This window comes from Podarcis liolepis, assembly GCF_965112155.1.
Source record: "Podarcis liolepis genome assembly, chromosome: 13".
In the NCBI taxonomy this organism is placed as follows: domain Eukaryota; kingdom Metazoa; phylum Chordata; class Lepidosauria; order Squamata; family Lacertidae; genus Podarcis; species Podarcis liolepis.
In genome coordinates this window covers 11386340-11400310 of record NC_139573.1, presented here as the reverse complement: position 1 = coordinate 11400310, position 13971 = coordinate 11386340, and the positions used below count along the sequence as shown (strand labels likewise).

The 13971-nt window shown below is 47.7% G+C and overlaps 1 protein-coding gene across 1 annotated transcript; it reads left to right on the top strand.

Annotated features, from left to right (window-relative positions):
- Positions 1 to 3286: 3286 nt before the first annotated feature.
- Positions 3287 to 13942, top strand: LOC310691364 (extracellular calcium-sensing receptor-like). Its single transcript, XM_083471142.1, has 5 exons — positions 3287 to 3606; positions 5433 to 6245; positions 8201 to 8428; positions 11204 to 11327; positions 12117 to 13942. The coding sequence occupies exons 1-5, from the start codon at positions 3349 to 3351 to the stop codon at positions 13028 to 13030; spliced, it is 2337 nt and encodes a 778-aa protein (XP_083327268.1). The 5' UTR covers positions 3287 to 3348; the 3' UTR covers positions 13031 to 13942.
- The last annotated feature ends 29 nt before the right edge of the window (positions 13943 to 13971 follow it).

The window sequence follows — 13971 nt, the reverse complement described above, 5'->3', positions numbered from 1 at the left end:
CCCATTTAATTTCCGTATTCTCTCTGCCCCTGAAAATGCGGTAGTTTAGTAGGAATGGCTGAGCGATAGATCACTGCCTGCTCCTGATTGTTCACATAGAATCTCTGTAGATTTTTCATTCTGTTAAGAACAGAAGAAGAGCCAAAGGCTCATTTAGTCTGGCCTCCTGTTCTTACAACCAGATGCCTATAGGAAACCCACAAGCATTGTCTGAGCACAACAGCACACTTGTGATTTCCAGCAACTGGCATTCAGGGACATACTACATCTGACAGTTGAAGGGAAACGTAGCCGCTGATAGCCTTATCCTCCATGAATTTGCAAAATCCTCTTTTAAAAGCATCCAAAGTTGGTAGCTGTTATGTACTGAGTTGAATAGGATCCAAAATGCAGCAGTCTGATTGGTCCTAGAACAATAGGATTCAGAATGCAGCAGTCTGATTGGTCCTAGAACAATGTAGCAGTATGATTGGTCCTAGAACAATAGGATCCAGAATGAAGCAGTCAGACTGGTCCGCAGGAGCCACCCAATCCAATTCCGGGTGGAAGTGAATCCGCAACCTGACTGGCCTACAGGAGAATCCCAGAATTAGCCAATCATGTGGGGCCCATTGTGTAAATAATGTATATAAAGCAGACATTTCAGGGGAATTTCCATTCCTCACTACTCTGATCTGAATAAAGAGCATGAAATCCACACTTGACTCTGAGTATATTTCAGTAGCCATTGCTACATCTTTGGGGAGCAAATTAAGTAGTTTAACAATGCACTGTGGGAAGAAGTACCGTACTTCTCTGTGTATAAGACATTTTTTTAAATTATAAAATAATGGATAGTGCAGAAGGGGGACGATTGTCAGCCAAGGCCTGCTGTTGATTTTTGGCAATCCTCCAAAAAAAAGGCTCAGCAACTCTGCCCCCCCCCTTTTCTTAATTTGGAGTCCCCCAAAATAGGGGTCATTTTATACACGGGGGCATGTTATACACAGAAAAATACAGTACTTTCTTTTGTCTGTCCTGAATTTTCCAACATTCAGTTTTATTGGATGCTTACAAGTTCTGGTGTTAATAAGCGTGAGGGTGGGGGATTTCTCCACTTTCACACCACGCACGTTGTTATGGCTCTGCATCAGGTCTCCACCTCCCCTCTTCTCTAAGCTAAATACCCCCAGATACTGTAACTTTGCCTCATGGGAGTTCCTCCAGCCCGTAATAATTTTGGTTGCCCTTTTCTCAACCTTAGCCATCGGTTAACTTGAGTTTCTCACCACTGGTCGGAAGGAAAGGCTTTGTGTTTGCACGACCCCTAAGATTTCACAGCGTGCTGGCCTCCTTGACCATCATGAGGTCTAGAAACCTATTCAAAAGAAAACAAAAGAGGGTGAAGTCCACATCAGACACAAAATTCCACACTAATGTGACTCTGTTGCACATACCCAGAATTCACACATACATGCAATACAGTCCAGGCATTTACCGGGAGGGATCCAGTCCAGGTGACAAAGGAAAACGACGCATGTGCCATCTTTCTTCTTTCATCTCCTGGGTGAAAGAATTAACAATTACTGGATTCTCTGGCCTGACTGGATCATCTGCAGTAACCCCCTAGGAGATAAAAGTTTCAGAGGATGGGGGAATAATTTTATGCTATTAGCTGCTGTGAATGCAGAAGCCAAAGGCTGCCTTGCTGAGCAAATAGAGTCTCCAGTGTCCTGTCATCCCTCCAGAGAATTCATTTTCAAATGTGCCCTTCCTTTGTGGCGGGTGGTGGCCTGTCACTCATCTCGCCTTGCTTCCTCAACTCGCCACAATTTTCCATTTGGCAGCAACGCTCCAGGGATGGTAAGAACCAACAAGATATTATTTTGCTCTCCGAGTCAATTGAAAAAGGGAGTTTGGAGGTCCTGGAGATTAATTGTGCATTCCGTTTTCATAGCCAAGGGAGCTGCTAGTTTCTATCTCTCTTTTGCTAGCTAACACAATGTGAAATATTACTAATATTTGCCGGCAAACAAGAATCGGAGCGAAGACCTCCATGTTACAGAGGGCCATCTTCTTTGGATGTCACATCTATTTTCCGCGAGAGGAGAATACAGAAAATCTGCTTGCGGATCCATGAACACCCTCTTCCTAGGACTCCCATTTTTCATGCTGGTGGTCCACACTGATGGGCGCCAGTGTCAGCTGCCAGCCCTCAGGATGGAAGCCTTTGAGAGAAGGGGAGACATCCTCATCGGAGGGCTTTTCCCGCTGCATCACCAAACATCAAGCGATGCTGTGGCCATCACCTTCACAATGCCGCCTAATCCCACATACTGTCACACGTCAATGAGGCGCCAGCAGCCCCTCCCGAAGGATACTGCTGGAACTGTCAATGGAAAACGTCCTTCGAGGTAAATCTGGGGTGTTTGGGCTGCTTTGGAGCAGGGTGGGCGGACAATTTTCCTTTTCTCTTCTGCCTAAGGAGGGCTTGTTCACTCACATGAGCATGCACGTCACCTGGGGCCTCTCTGACCAAGCCTGTGATGGTGTAGCGGTTAAGTGTGGGACTAGGACCTGGGAGAGACTTGGGTTCGAATTTGAGGCCTCACCAGACTGGAAATTCATTGGGGGCGTGTTCTGTGACATGTTCTTGACCTCATAATAATGCATTAGCGGTGACTTAGTGGCCTTCACCAGACTCTTTTCGGCGACTGTTGAAATTTTACAAGCCTACCCAGATATTTAGAATGCTGGTTTCTTTTTCTTTTTTGTAAAACCAGCAAAATCTGGATTTAATTGTTTTTACTAATAACAGAAAACAATAGAAAATTGCTTCAGTGTATTTTTTAATGTAATTTTAATTAGGGGTGTGTGTTTATACACTCTCCTTACACTCACTGGTATCTGTGTTCAGTAGCTAGTAGCCACCAATCATCAGAACCCATTGAAGACACATTTACAGTGGTACCTCGGGTTAAGACCTTAATTCGTTCTGGAGGTCTGTTCTTAACCTGAAACTGTTCCTAACCTGAAGCACCACTTTAGCGAATGGGGCCTCCTGCTGCTGCCGCACCGCTGCTGCGTGGTGTTCTCATCCTGAAGCAAAGTTCTTAACCCGAGGTACTATTTCTGGGTTAGCGGAGTCTGTAACCTGAAGCATCTGTAACTCGAGGTACCACTGTATCTACCATTCATGTCCATTAGCCATTGACTGAACAACATCTGAGGCAGGTCTATCTCAGTTGGCCGTCAGTTCAATAATCTGTGCAGTCCAAAGATCAATTCCTGTGTTCTGATTGGAATCCCCTGCATTTTCTCCCGCTTTTCCACAGCTTGGGGCTCTGGTTTTACAAGTTCATCCAAACCATGGTCTTTGCCATCAAAGAGATTAACCAGAATTCCAGCCTATTGCCCAACATCACTCTCGGCTTCCAGATCTTCGATTCTTGCCAGCTTCTTTCAAGAGCCCTTTTGGGTGCCACACAGTTTCTTGCGGGCGGTCAAAACCCCACCCCCAACTTTCACTGCGGACACACCCCGCCTCAAGCTGGTCTTATAGGAGAGGCAGGCATAACCGAGTCCAGGATGATAGCTAGGTGGTTGGATCTCTATAAATACCCTCAGGTAGGATTGGTGTGGGGTTGTGAGTTCCTCTGAGGCAGGAGCTGTCCTTTCGCACTTTGCAGAATGCCAGAGCCCACAAGGATAAAACACATTTCACACAATATTTGTGGGTTTTACATAAGTTGTGGCAAAGGAGCAAATAGCATTGTGGGACTTTTAAAAGAGTAACCAATTTTTTTGTGGCATGTGCTTTTATGGACTTAGATGCACTGGATGAAGTGGATAACTTAACACTTTAGACTGGCGTAGCCTATGCAGATGGAAGCCTAATCTGTAATGTGAAAGATTTTCTGAGTTTGTTTCCATGGTGTGTGGATACAAGACTTAATACCTGTACATGTATTTGTTTTGGAAGTCAGCACCTTATGTTTGGTAACTGTTTTTAAAAATTTACAATAAGGTTTGTTTGTTAAAAAAGAAGCAGCAGCAGCAGAAGAAGAAATGGACTTGAGCAGTCCCTTAAAGCTTTCGCTATAATAAAATTGGTAGTCTTTTAAGGGTGTTGTAATTTTGGCGCGGGTGGCGCTGTGGGTTAAACCACAGAGCCTAGGACTTGCCGATCAGAAGGTCGGCAGTTCGAATCCCCGCAACCAGGTGAGCTCCCATTTCTCGGTCACTGCTCCTGCCAACCTAGCAGTTCGAAAGCACCTCAAAGTGCAAGTAGATAAATAGGTACCACTCTGGCGGGAAGGTAAACGGCGTTTCTGTGCACTGCTCTGGTTTTGCCAGAAGTGGCTTAGTCATGCTGGCCACATGACCCGGAAGCTGTACGCCGGCTCCCTTGGCCAATAAAGCGAGATGAGCGCCGCAACCCCAGAGTCGGCCACGACTGGACCTATAATGGTCAGGGGTCCCTTTACCTTTAATTTTGGCAGATGGTTGTAGTTGCATGGAAGGGCCAGTAGAGGGCAGTGTGGTTGCATGGATTGAGTGGGAGCATTATTGTACCTGTATTTATTAGCCTGTGGCTGGGAGCTGTTTATTGTGAATTTATTATTTCCATGAAAAATGCCTTATATGATAATACCCTGACTAGGCTTCATGCTGTATCTAGGTGCACCTACTTGCATTACTGTCTTTCCCCGCACCCTTCCAACAATTTTTGCATCCTAGAGACTTTTCTGTTCTTCCAAGCGATGTCAGTTCCATATTTTTTTGAAGTTTAAATGATATAGGTTTATAGCTTTTTTGAAGTCTAAATGATATTGGTGATTCTCTAGCTGAGCGCAATGTCAGCGGAAATAAAATGGCAGCATTAAAGAAAGCCATTGCCTCAGATATTCACATACACGCAAGTCCCACGGTTCGGATATCCGAATCAGATGTTCACGTACCGAGGCGAGGGTGCCAGTAATAATAATAATAATAATAATAATAATAATAATAATAATAATAATAATTTATTTATACCCCACCCATCTGGCTGGGCCTCCCCAGCCACTCTGGGCGGCTTCCATAGAAACCAAAAATACAATAAAATATCACACGTTAAAAACTTCCCTGAACAGGGCTGCCTTAAGATGTCTTCTGAATGTCAGGTAGTTGTTTATTGCTTGGACATCTGCTGGAACAGGGCGGGCGCCACTACTGAGAAGGCCCTCTGCCTGGTTCCCTGTAGCTTTGCTTCTCGCAATGAGGGAACCGCCAGAAGGCCCTCGGCGCTGGACCTCAGCGTCCGGGCAGAACGATGGGGGTGGAGACGCTCCTTCAGGTATAGTCCCTTGTTCAAATAACCGAAGGTTCGTCTGGCAAGTGCGTCTGCATAGGGGGACCGGCATGTGTTTTTGTTTAACAGACGGACGGTTTTCTCCTCCTCTTGCGCCCAGATCAGTTACTTTGCCACGGGCCCGGTGTCCGACGACGGCTCTCAGTTCCGCTCTTTCTTCCGCACCGTCCCCAGCAACAGGCTGCAGGCCCTGGGCCTGGCTCGGCTGGTGACCCACTTTGCCTGGACGTGGGTCGGCCTGCTCACGACGGACTCCAAATACGGGAGGCAAGGCATCGAGATTGTGCGGGAGGAGATCGTCCGGAACGGGGCCTGCATTGCCTTTTTGGAGCTGCTTGACGAACCGCCAGACGTGGGCAACGTCGAGAGAGTCGCCAGAAGGGTCGCAGGATCCAAGAGCCAGGTCATCGTCACCTTCTGTGGGTCTGAGGCTCAGCCTCTGCTTCTCTTGCTGCACAGCCAGGGGGTGACGGGGAAAGTGTGGCTCTGCTCCGAAGCCATGAGCTACATCACCTTCTATAGGAACCGGCAGGCCTTGCTGATGCTCAGCGGTTCGCTGGCCATCTCCGCTCGCAAACGGCCAGTCCCGGGCCTGAGGGACTTCGTAGTCCGGCTCCACCCTTCCACTTCGCCAGAAGACATCTTCATCCAGGAGTTCTGGGGCGAAGTCTTCCATTGCTGGTGGGACGCGAGCTCTGAAGAGGGGGGAAACAACATCAGCCATTCCTGCACAGGGAAGGAGAACTTGGGGGACGGCAGGAACTCCTTTGTCGGCATGATGGGGTTCGGCTTGTCCTTCAACATCCACAACGCCGTCTATGCCATCGCCCACGCCCTGCACGACATGGCGCAAGAGGAGCCAAGGGGACTGAAGAGGACCGAAGGCGGAGTTCCTGGGATCAAGCCCTGGAAGGTAATACTGTGGTACCTCAGGTTACATACGCTTCAGGTTACATACGCTTCAGGTTACAGACTCCGCTAACCCAGAAATAGGACTTCGGGTTAAGAACTTTGCTTCAGGATGAGAACAGAAATCGTGCTCCGGTGGCACAGCAGCAGCGAGAGGCCCCATTAGCTAAAGTGGTGCTTCAGGTTAAGAACAGTTTCAGGTTAAGTACGGACCTCCGGAACGAATTAAGTACTTAACCTGAGGTACCAGCTGAAAGAAACCACAGGAGGAGCGCTCTTTTGCTGAGGTCCCAGCTAGAGAGTTTACAGCAGGATCTGGCTGGCCACTGTGAGAACAGGATTCTGAAATAGATAGCCCATTGGTCTGATCCAGCTGGCTCTTCTTAATGTTCTTACATTGAAATGCTTTGGGGGGGGGGGTGTTCCAGAATGGGTGCAGCTTAAGGTGGCTGCCTCCAGATGTTGTTCTTCTTTATCAGATTCTCCCCCTCCCCCCCACAAAAGAGCAGAGAGGGTTAATAGCTGAAAAAGGAACTCAGAATCCAGCATATGTCCTCCTTTTACAGAAGAGATGTGGCGAGTCCTTCCTTTGTCCCTCTTATGGGTTTTCAGCAACACCGTAAATCCTTCCCGAGCACGAACAGGGGAGGATGGAACGCACAGAGTGAAATCTCCTCATAACAGTGAAGATACAGTGGTACCTCAGATTAAGAACTTAATTCGTTCCGGAAGTCTGTTCCAAAACCAAAGCGTTCCAAAACCAAGGCACGCTTTCCCATAGAAAGTAATGCAAAATGGATTAATCCGTTCCAGACTTTTAAAAGCAACCCTTAAGAACATGAATTTTACTATCTAACGAGAAAGTTGATCCATAAAATGAAAGCAATCAACAATGTACTGCAGTCACACGATCAAGCAATCAGTAGCTGAAAAACAAACCAAAAAATGAGCCGCAAAAACAAAAACGCAAAATAAATAGCAAAAACAGGCAGACCTCAGCGTAACACTCAAAACGGAAGTGTGGCACTCAAATCGGAAGCGAAACACTCAAAACGGAGCGCGTTTGGCTTCCGAAGAAAGTTCACAAACCAGAACACTTACTTCCAGGTTTGCAGCGTTCTGGTTCCAAGTTGTTCAAGTACCAAGGTGCTTGAGAACCAAGGTGCCACTGTATTCTGTTGCCAGTAACTACCCACACGATTTGGCCAGTTAACCAGTCCCGCATGTACCTACGAGCAGAAAGCCTAACCTCTTCCCTCTAAAACTCAGGCGCCTGGAACCCTTGGCCTTCCAGGCGTGGCTGAACTACAACTCCCATCTGGCCCAGCAAGTGTGGGGCGATAGGAGCTGCAGTCCATCAACATCTGGAGGCCCAATGGTTCCTTGCATGCCCTTAGAATCATAGAATTATAGAATGATAGAGTTGGAAGAGACCACAAGGGCCATCGAGTCCAACCCCCTGCCAAGCAGGAAACACCATCAGAGCACTCCTGACATATGGTTGTCAAGCCTCTGCTTAAAGACCTCCAAAGTAGGAGACTCCACCACACTCCTTGGCAGCAAATTCCACTGTCGAACAGCTCTTACTGTCAGGAAGTTCTTCCTAATGTTTAGGTGGAATCTTCTTTCCTGTAGTTTGGATCCATTGCTCCGTGTCCGCTTCTCTGGAGCAGCAGAAAACAACCTTTCTCCCTCCTCTATGTGACATCCTTTTATATATTTGAACATGGCTATCATATCACCCCTTAACCTCCTCCTCTCCAGGCTAAACATGCCCAGCTCCCTTAGCCGTTCCTCATAAGGCATCGTTTCCAGGCCTTTGACCATTTTGGTTGCCCTCTTCTGGACACGTTCCAGTTTGTCAGTGTCCTAACTGTCAGTGTCCTTAACTCAGATGATGCGTATTTACATAGAGCACAAAACTGATGCCTGCCCCTTTCCTCCCTGACTTGCTTCCAGTTGCTTCACTACTTGAGGAAAGTCCGTTTCAAGAACAAGGTGGGCGAGGAAGTCTCCTTTGACCAGCACGGTGACCCCCCTGCCCTCTTTGATGTTCTCAACACCCGCTACCCTTCCATGAAGAAATTCCAAGCTGTGCCAGTGGGGCAGATTGCGTTCAGCCCCTCACAAGGCGAGGAACTGAAGGTGGACGACAGCGCCATCATGTGGACAGGAGGGAATACCCAGGTAGGACAGATTTTATCCTCCAAGGCAGGTGCGGCGGGGGGGGGTACACTTTGCCCTCCAGATGCTACTAAACTACAACTCCCTGGCCATTGGCCATGCTTGCTAAGGCTGGTGAGAGTTGTAGTTCAACAGCATCTGGAGGAAGGACCAGATGTTCACCATTGTGAAATAACACTTGCAATGTGGAAGGAACTGTGGATATAAACAGAATTTTATGGACAAATGGAGAACAATATGATATGCAGTGGAAAACAGTTATCGGCGGACTCCACAGAGGGGAGGAAGGAAGTCTGAGAATTAAGAGAATGCTACACTTTTTGGGGATTCCAATGTATGTGCGAATATAAAATTAAATTGTAAAACCGATTAAAAAAATATTTTCTAAAAAATGTTCACCGTTGCTCCTCAAAGAGCATATCTACTCTGCATATGTAGAAATGCAGAGGAGGAGGTTGTTGTTGCTTTAAACCTCTTATTCACTCTTTCCCAGGGGGAGAGTTCCTGTGTGAGGACTGGATGTGGCAGGGCACATGAGGGATAGGCTGTGGCTTAGTTGCAGAGCATCTGCTTGGTATGCTGAGATATACTTGGGGCTGAAAGTGGATTTCATGCTCTTTCTTCAGCTCATAGTGGTGAGGAGGAATGGAAGTTCCCCCAGAATGTCTGCTTTATATACATTCTTTACAAAATGGGCCGCACATGATTGGCTAATTCCGGGATTCTCCTGTAGGCCAATCAGGTTGCGGATTCACTTCTACCTGGAGCTGGATTGGGTGGCTCCTGTGGACCAATCAGACTGCTGCATTTTGGATCCTGTTGTCCTAGGACCAATCAGACTGCTGCATTCTGGATCCTATTCAACTCTGTACATAACACGTGCAGAAGTCCCAGGTTCAATTCCTGACATCTCCAGATAGGCCTATCCAAAACCCAGAAGAGACGTTGTCAGTCAGTGTGGACAATACTGAAGTAGGTGGGCATATGGTTTGACTTAGTAAAGGCAGCTTCCTGTGTTTGTGTGCCCTGGGGTACATGCTGTGGTCAAGCCAGTTGTTATGTACTGAGTTGAATAGGATCCAAACTGCAGCAGTCTGATTGGTCCTAGAACAATAGGATCCAAATTGCAGCAGTCTGATTGGTCCTAGAACAATAGGATTCAGAATGCAGCAGTCTGATTGGTCCAAGAACAATGCAGCAGTATGATTGGTTGGCAGGAACCACCCAATCATGCTCCAGATATAAGTGAATCCACAACCTGATTGGCTTACAGCAGAATTCCAGAATTAACCAATCATGTGCAGCCCATTGTGTAAATAATGTATATAAAGCAGATACTTTGAGGGGACATTCATTCATTCCTCCTCACCACTATGAGCTGAATAAAGAGCATGAAATCACCTTGCGACTCTGAGTATATTTCACCAGTCCAGGGATATTTCTTTAGAATGCAGCTCCTAGGAAACAGAGGTCTTTGCTACAGCTGTCCTGTGGAGTACAGTGTATGCTGCTCTTAAAAACAAAAAGAGAAAAATAATAAACCAGAGAGGGTTGAGGAGGGTCCTGAGTTTTCTCACTCAGGGCCTCTGGGCAGCATCCCGATTTTGATCTGCAGGATGCTGGAGGGTAGGTATTTGGCTCCTGCACCAAACGTTCTCCACACCTGCCCTATTTCAGTGGGCAGGAGCAGCAGCCATGGACCCAGTTCCCACCTGGAGGCAACTGCAGATCCTCCAAGTGTCCCTTTTTTCCAGGGACACCCCTGATTTAGAGAAACCATCTCAGTTTCTGATTGGCTCCAGGAATGTCCCACTTTCCCTTTGGATGTCCCTTGGTTTATTGGAGAAATGTTAGCGGGTATGGCAATCCTGAATAGAGAAGTTATTTTAATTATGTTTTTATATATGTTGGAAGCTGCCCAGAGTGGCTGGGGCAACCCAGTAAGATGTGTGGGGTATAAATAGCAAGATAAAAATTATGGAATGAGACGATACATCCCTATTTTCAACGGATAAATGTTGGAGGGTTATGCAACTGTTGCACATCTCCAGGAGACTGGGGTGCCCCACTAGTGTTCTCTACTCTCGCCAAAACTACAGTTCCCAGGATTCTTGGGTGGGGGGAGCCATGATGCTTAAGCTGATAACACCATAGCTGTCTACTTACAGATTTGAAAATAAGGGACCAGCAGCCTCGAAAACAAGGGATCAGCAGCCAAAATAAGGGATTTTAGTCAACCAGCAGCCAAACGAAGCCTCAAGTGCTGGTTCCCATAGCGCAGCAACCCGGCAAAGGAGATGCAGCAAGGAAAACCACCGTCACCTCTCCGCTGGGAAGCGCTGAGCAAAGGCGAGTCCCCAGGCAATGCGGCCGATTTGATCGGCACAGGGCATGCAAGCTCCACCCCCCCAGTCATTCTTAGACTCCTTATTGGGTGAGCAATGCAGCCAAGCAACACAGTTGGAGCCTCCCTCCTCCCTGGCCGGCAGGGAGGGAGAGGAGCTGCTTCCTTTGAAACCCGGGAAATTTAAGGGACATCATCAATAAGGGACAGCAGCGGGACATGGCACTGGGATAAGGGGCTGTCCCGCCAAATAAGGGACGCTTGACAGCTATGGATAACACACCAGTGTAAGCCTTTTTCATATAGATGTGGTATTTTAAAACAGAGTGTGCTTCATCATTCATGGTCATTTTAATTGTCACAATGTAGGTAAACATTGGCGTTGCGATGAGAAATATAAAGTCAGCCAAATCTTCCTCTCCTCTCTTATTTAGGTCCCTGTCTCAGTCTGTACACCGAGTTGCCCCATGGGCTACCACAAAACCCAGCGCTCAGATATGGCTACTTGTTGCTTTGAATGTGTGCCGTGTGCAAGCGGGGAAGTTTCAAACCAGACCGGTGCGTGGAATGCCCACTATAGTCACTCTGGGAAAGATTATCTATGCTACAAATATCTGTCAGTTTTATATACCTGTTGTTGCTGTTTTGGCTGCCCCCCATGGCATTCAGCTAGCATTGCTAATAGCTATGGATAGGTTGGTCCTCCATAAACTCACCAAATACTCTTTTAAAGCCATCTTGGCATCAAATCACATGTTGGAAGGAAGGAAGAAAGGAAGGAAGATAGATAGATGATAGATAGATAGGTAGGTAGATAGATAGATAGATAGATAGATAGATAGATAGATAGATAGATAGATAGATTGACATAACACATAGCTTGGCCCTAAACTAGGGGCTGTTCCCATATCTTGCAGCTGAGAATTCCCAAAATTAATGACATGTTCCATCCCATAAATAAGTATTTCTCTTTCATCTGTGATAGTTCTCCTGCCAATCAATTGCTCAGGGTCAACCCAAGATTAGTATTTTGGGGAGGGGGATATTTCTAACCCATTGTGCCCTACACCACAGTTCCAGACACACTTGAATTACGCTTTGAGCCTGTGCCAGTGATATACTCTGTGTACACTCAGAGACTCCCTTGTTTAGTGTAGCTTTAGGGTTTTCACAGCGTTAGACACAGGCTGCAGGGCAAAAGCTGGTGAGATCAAATAGAAGCTGAACCAAGGATTATGAAGGGCACCTGAGGGCTTTATTTCCTTTCTTTTTTTTGGGGGGGGAGGGAGGGGAATTGTTTGGTTGATGCAGTGATGAGATGCTCCCCAAATCCCTCTTTCCTTCTAGATTCTTCCGCCTGCTCAAGGTGTCCCGAAGACCAGTGGCCTGGTGTGGGGCAGACACAATGTGTACCCAAAAGGGAGCTTTTTCTTCATTTCCACGAGCCTCTGGGAGCCGGTCTGGCCAGTGCCTCCATCTGCGGCTCCCTCTTGCCCGTCTTGATCCTCGGCCTCTTCGTCACTCACCGGGGGACCCCTCTGGTCCGAGCCAACAGCCGAGAGCTCAGCTACCTCCTGCTCTCAGGGCTGGCACTCAGTTTCCTCTGCTGCCTGCCCTTCCTTGGGCGGCCCACGCCTCGCTCCTGCTTGTGGCGCCAGGCTGCCTTTGGGCTGACCTTTGCCCTCTGCCTCTCCTGCATCCTGGCCAAGACGGCAATGGTGGTGGCAGCCTTCCGGGCCACCAGCCCTGGCAACCCCGCAAAGCTGTGGCTCGGGTCCAGGACGCCCCGTGCCGTGGTCCTGCTGGGTTGCCTGCCCCAGCTTCTGCTTTGCGCCACGTGGCTGGCCACCTCCCCTCCCACCCCCGGGAGAGATTTTCACTCCATCCCTCACGCCATATCCTTCTTCTGCGATGAAGGCTCTCCCAGTGCATTCTGGGGCATGCTGGCTTACCTGAGCGTGCTGGCGGCGCTCAGCTTGGCTGGGGCCTTCCTGGCACGGAATCTCCCCGACGCCTTCAACGAGGCCTGGCTCATCTGTTTCAGCTTGTTGGGGTGCCTTGGGGTGTGGCTGGCCTTCGTGCCCGCTTACCTCACCTCCAGAGGATGGTACACAGCAGCCACAGAGGCCTTCGCCATCCTAGCCTCCAGCTCAGCCTTGCTTTGCGGGATGTTTTTCCCCAAGTGCTACATCTTGTTGTGGCACCCTGAGCTGAACACCAGGAGGTTCCTCATGAGAAGGGAAACGCACGCCAGCGCTTAACGTGACCTTAAGCGCGAGCGGGGAAAGACTCTAGGGATGTTGAGTTTTGCCTGCGGATGTTTCTCCCTCATTCTCAAGATTCACCTGCTGGTATCTGAAGAGGCTGGTCAAACAAATCCGGCTCGGGCAGACGCAAGCCAGATGCATCAAACACTCAGTTTTCCCATTCTGGAAAATGGGGGTAGAAGTGATCTTGTTCACGGTGTTACTGCAAGGATGAAGCTCACAGCAAATCGGAAAAAAAGACGCATCAAAGATGAGCTGTGGGAGACATCCCCAGAAATTGACATTTAATATTTAATATTTTCATTTGGGGAGATGGGGTTGGAACATGGGTAGCCAAACTAAGGCCCGCGGATGATCCGGGAATCAGCGTGTTTTTACATGAGTAGAATGTGTACTTTTATTTAAAATGCATCTCTGGGTTATTTGTGGGGCCTGCCTGGTGTTTTTTACATGGGTAGAATGTGTCCTTTTATTTAAAATGCATCTCTGGATTTATTTGTGGGGCATAGGAATTTGTTCATTTTTCCCCCTTCAAAATATAGTCTGGCCCCTCACAAGGTCTGAGGGACAGTGGATCGGCCCCCTGCTGAAAAAGTTTGCTGACCCCTGGGTTGGAGGGAGCTCAAACTTGCCATAAACGTTTTTAGAATTCAAAGCCTACCTTGCTCCCTTATAAATGGGCTCATGTCTAGATTGTTGTTAGGGACTGGGGAACAGGACGTCACTGTGGTCTACCCCTACCTGTGAGACATATTTCGCTAGTTCTGTCCTCTGGCACCTAAATGCCTGTCTTTTGCAACAGGTACAAATATTTATTTTTTTGTGTTTTAACATTTTGTATTGTTTGATCATTACTGTTGTGATTATCAAGTTTTGGGGGAGTTTAATCTGGATTTCATTTTGTTGGTTGTGATGTCATAGTTTTGTGTGATTTA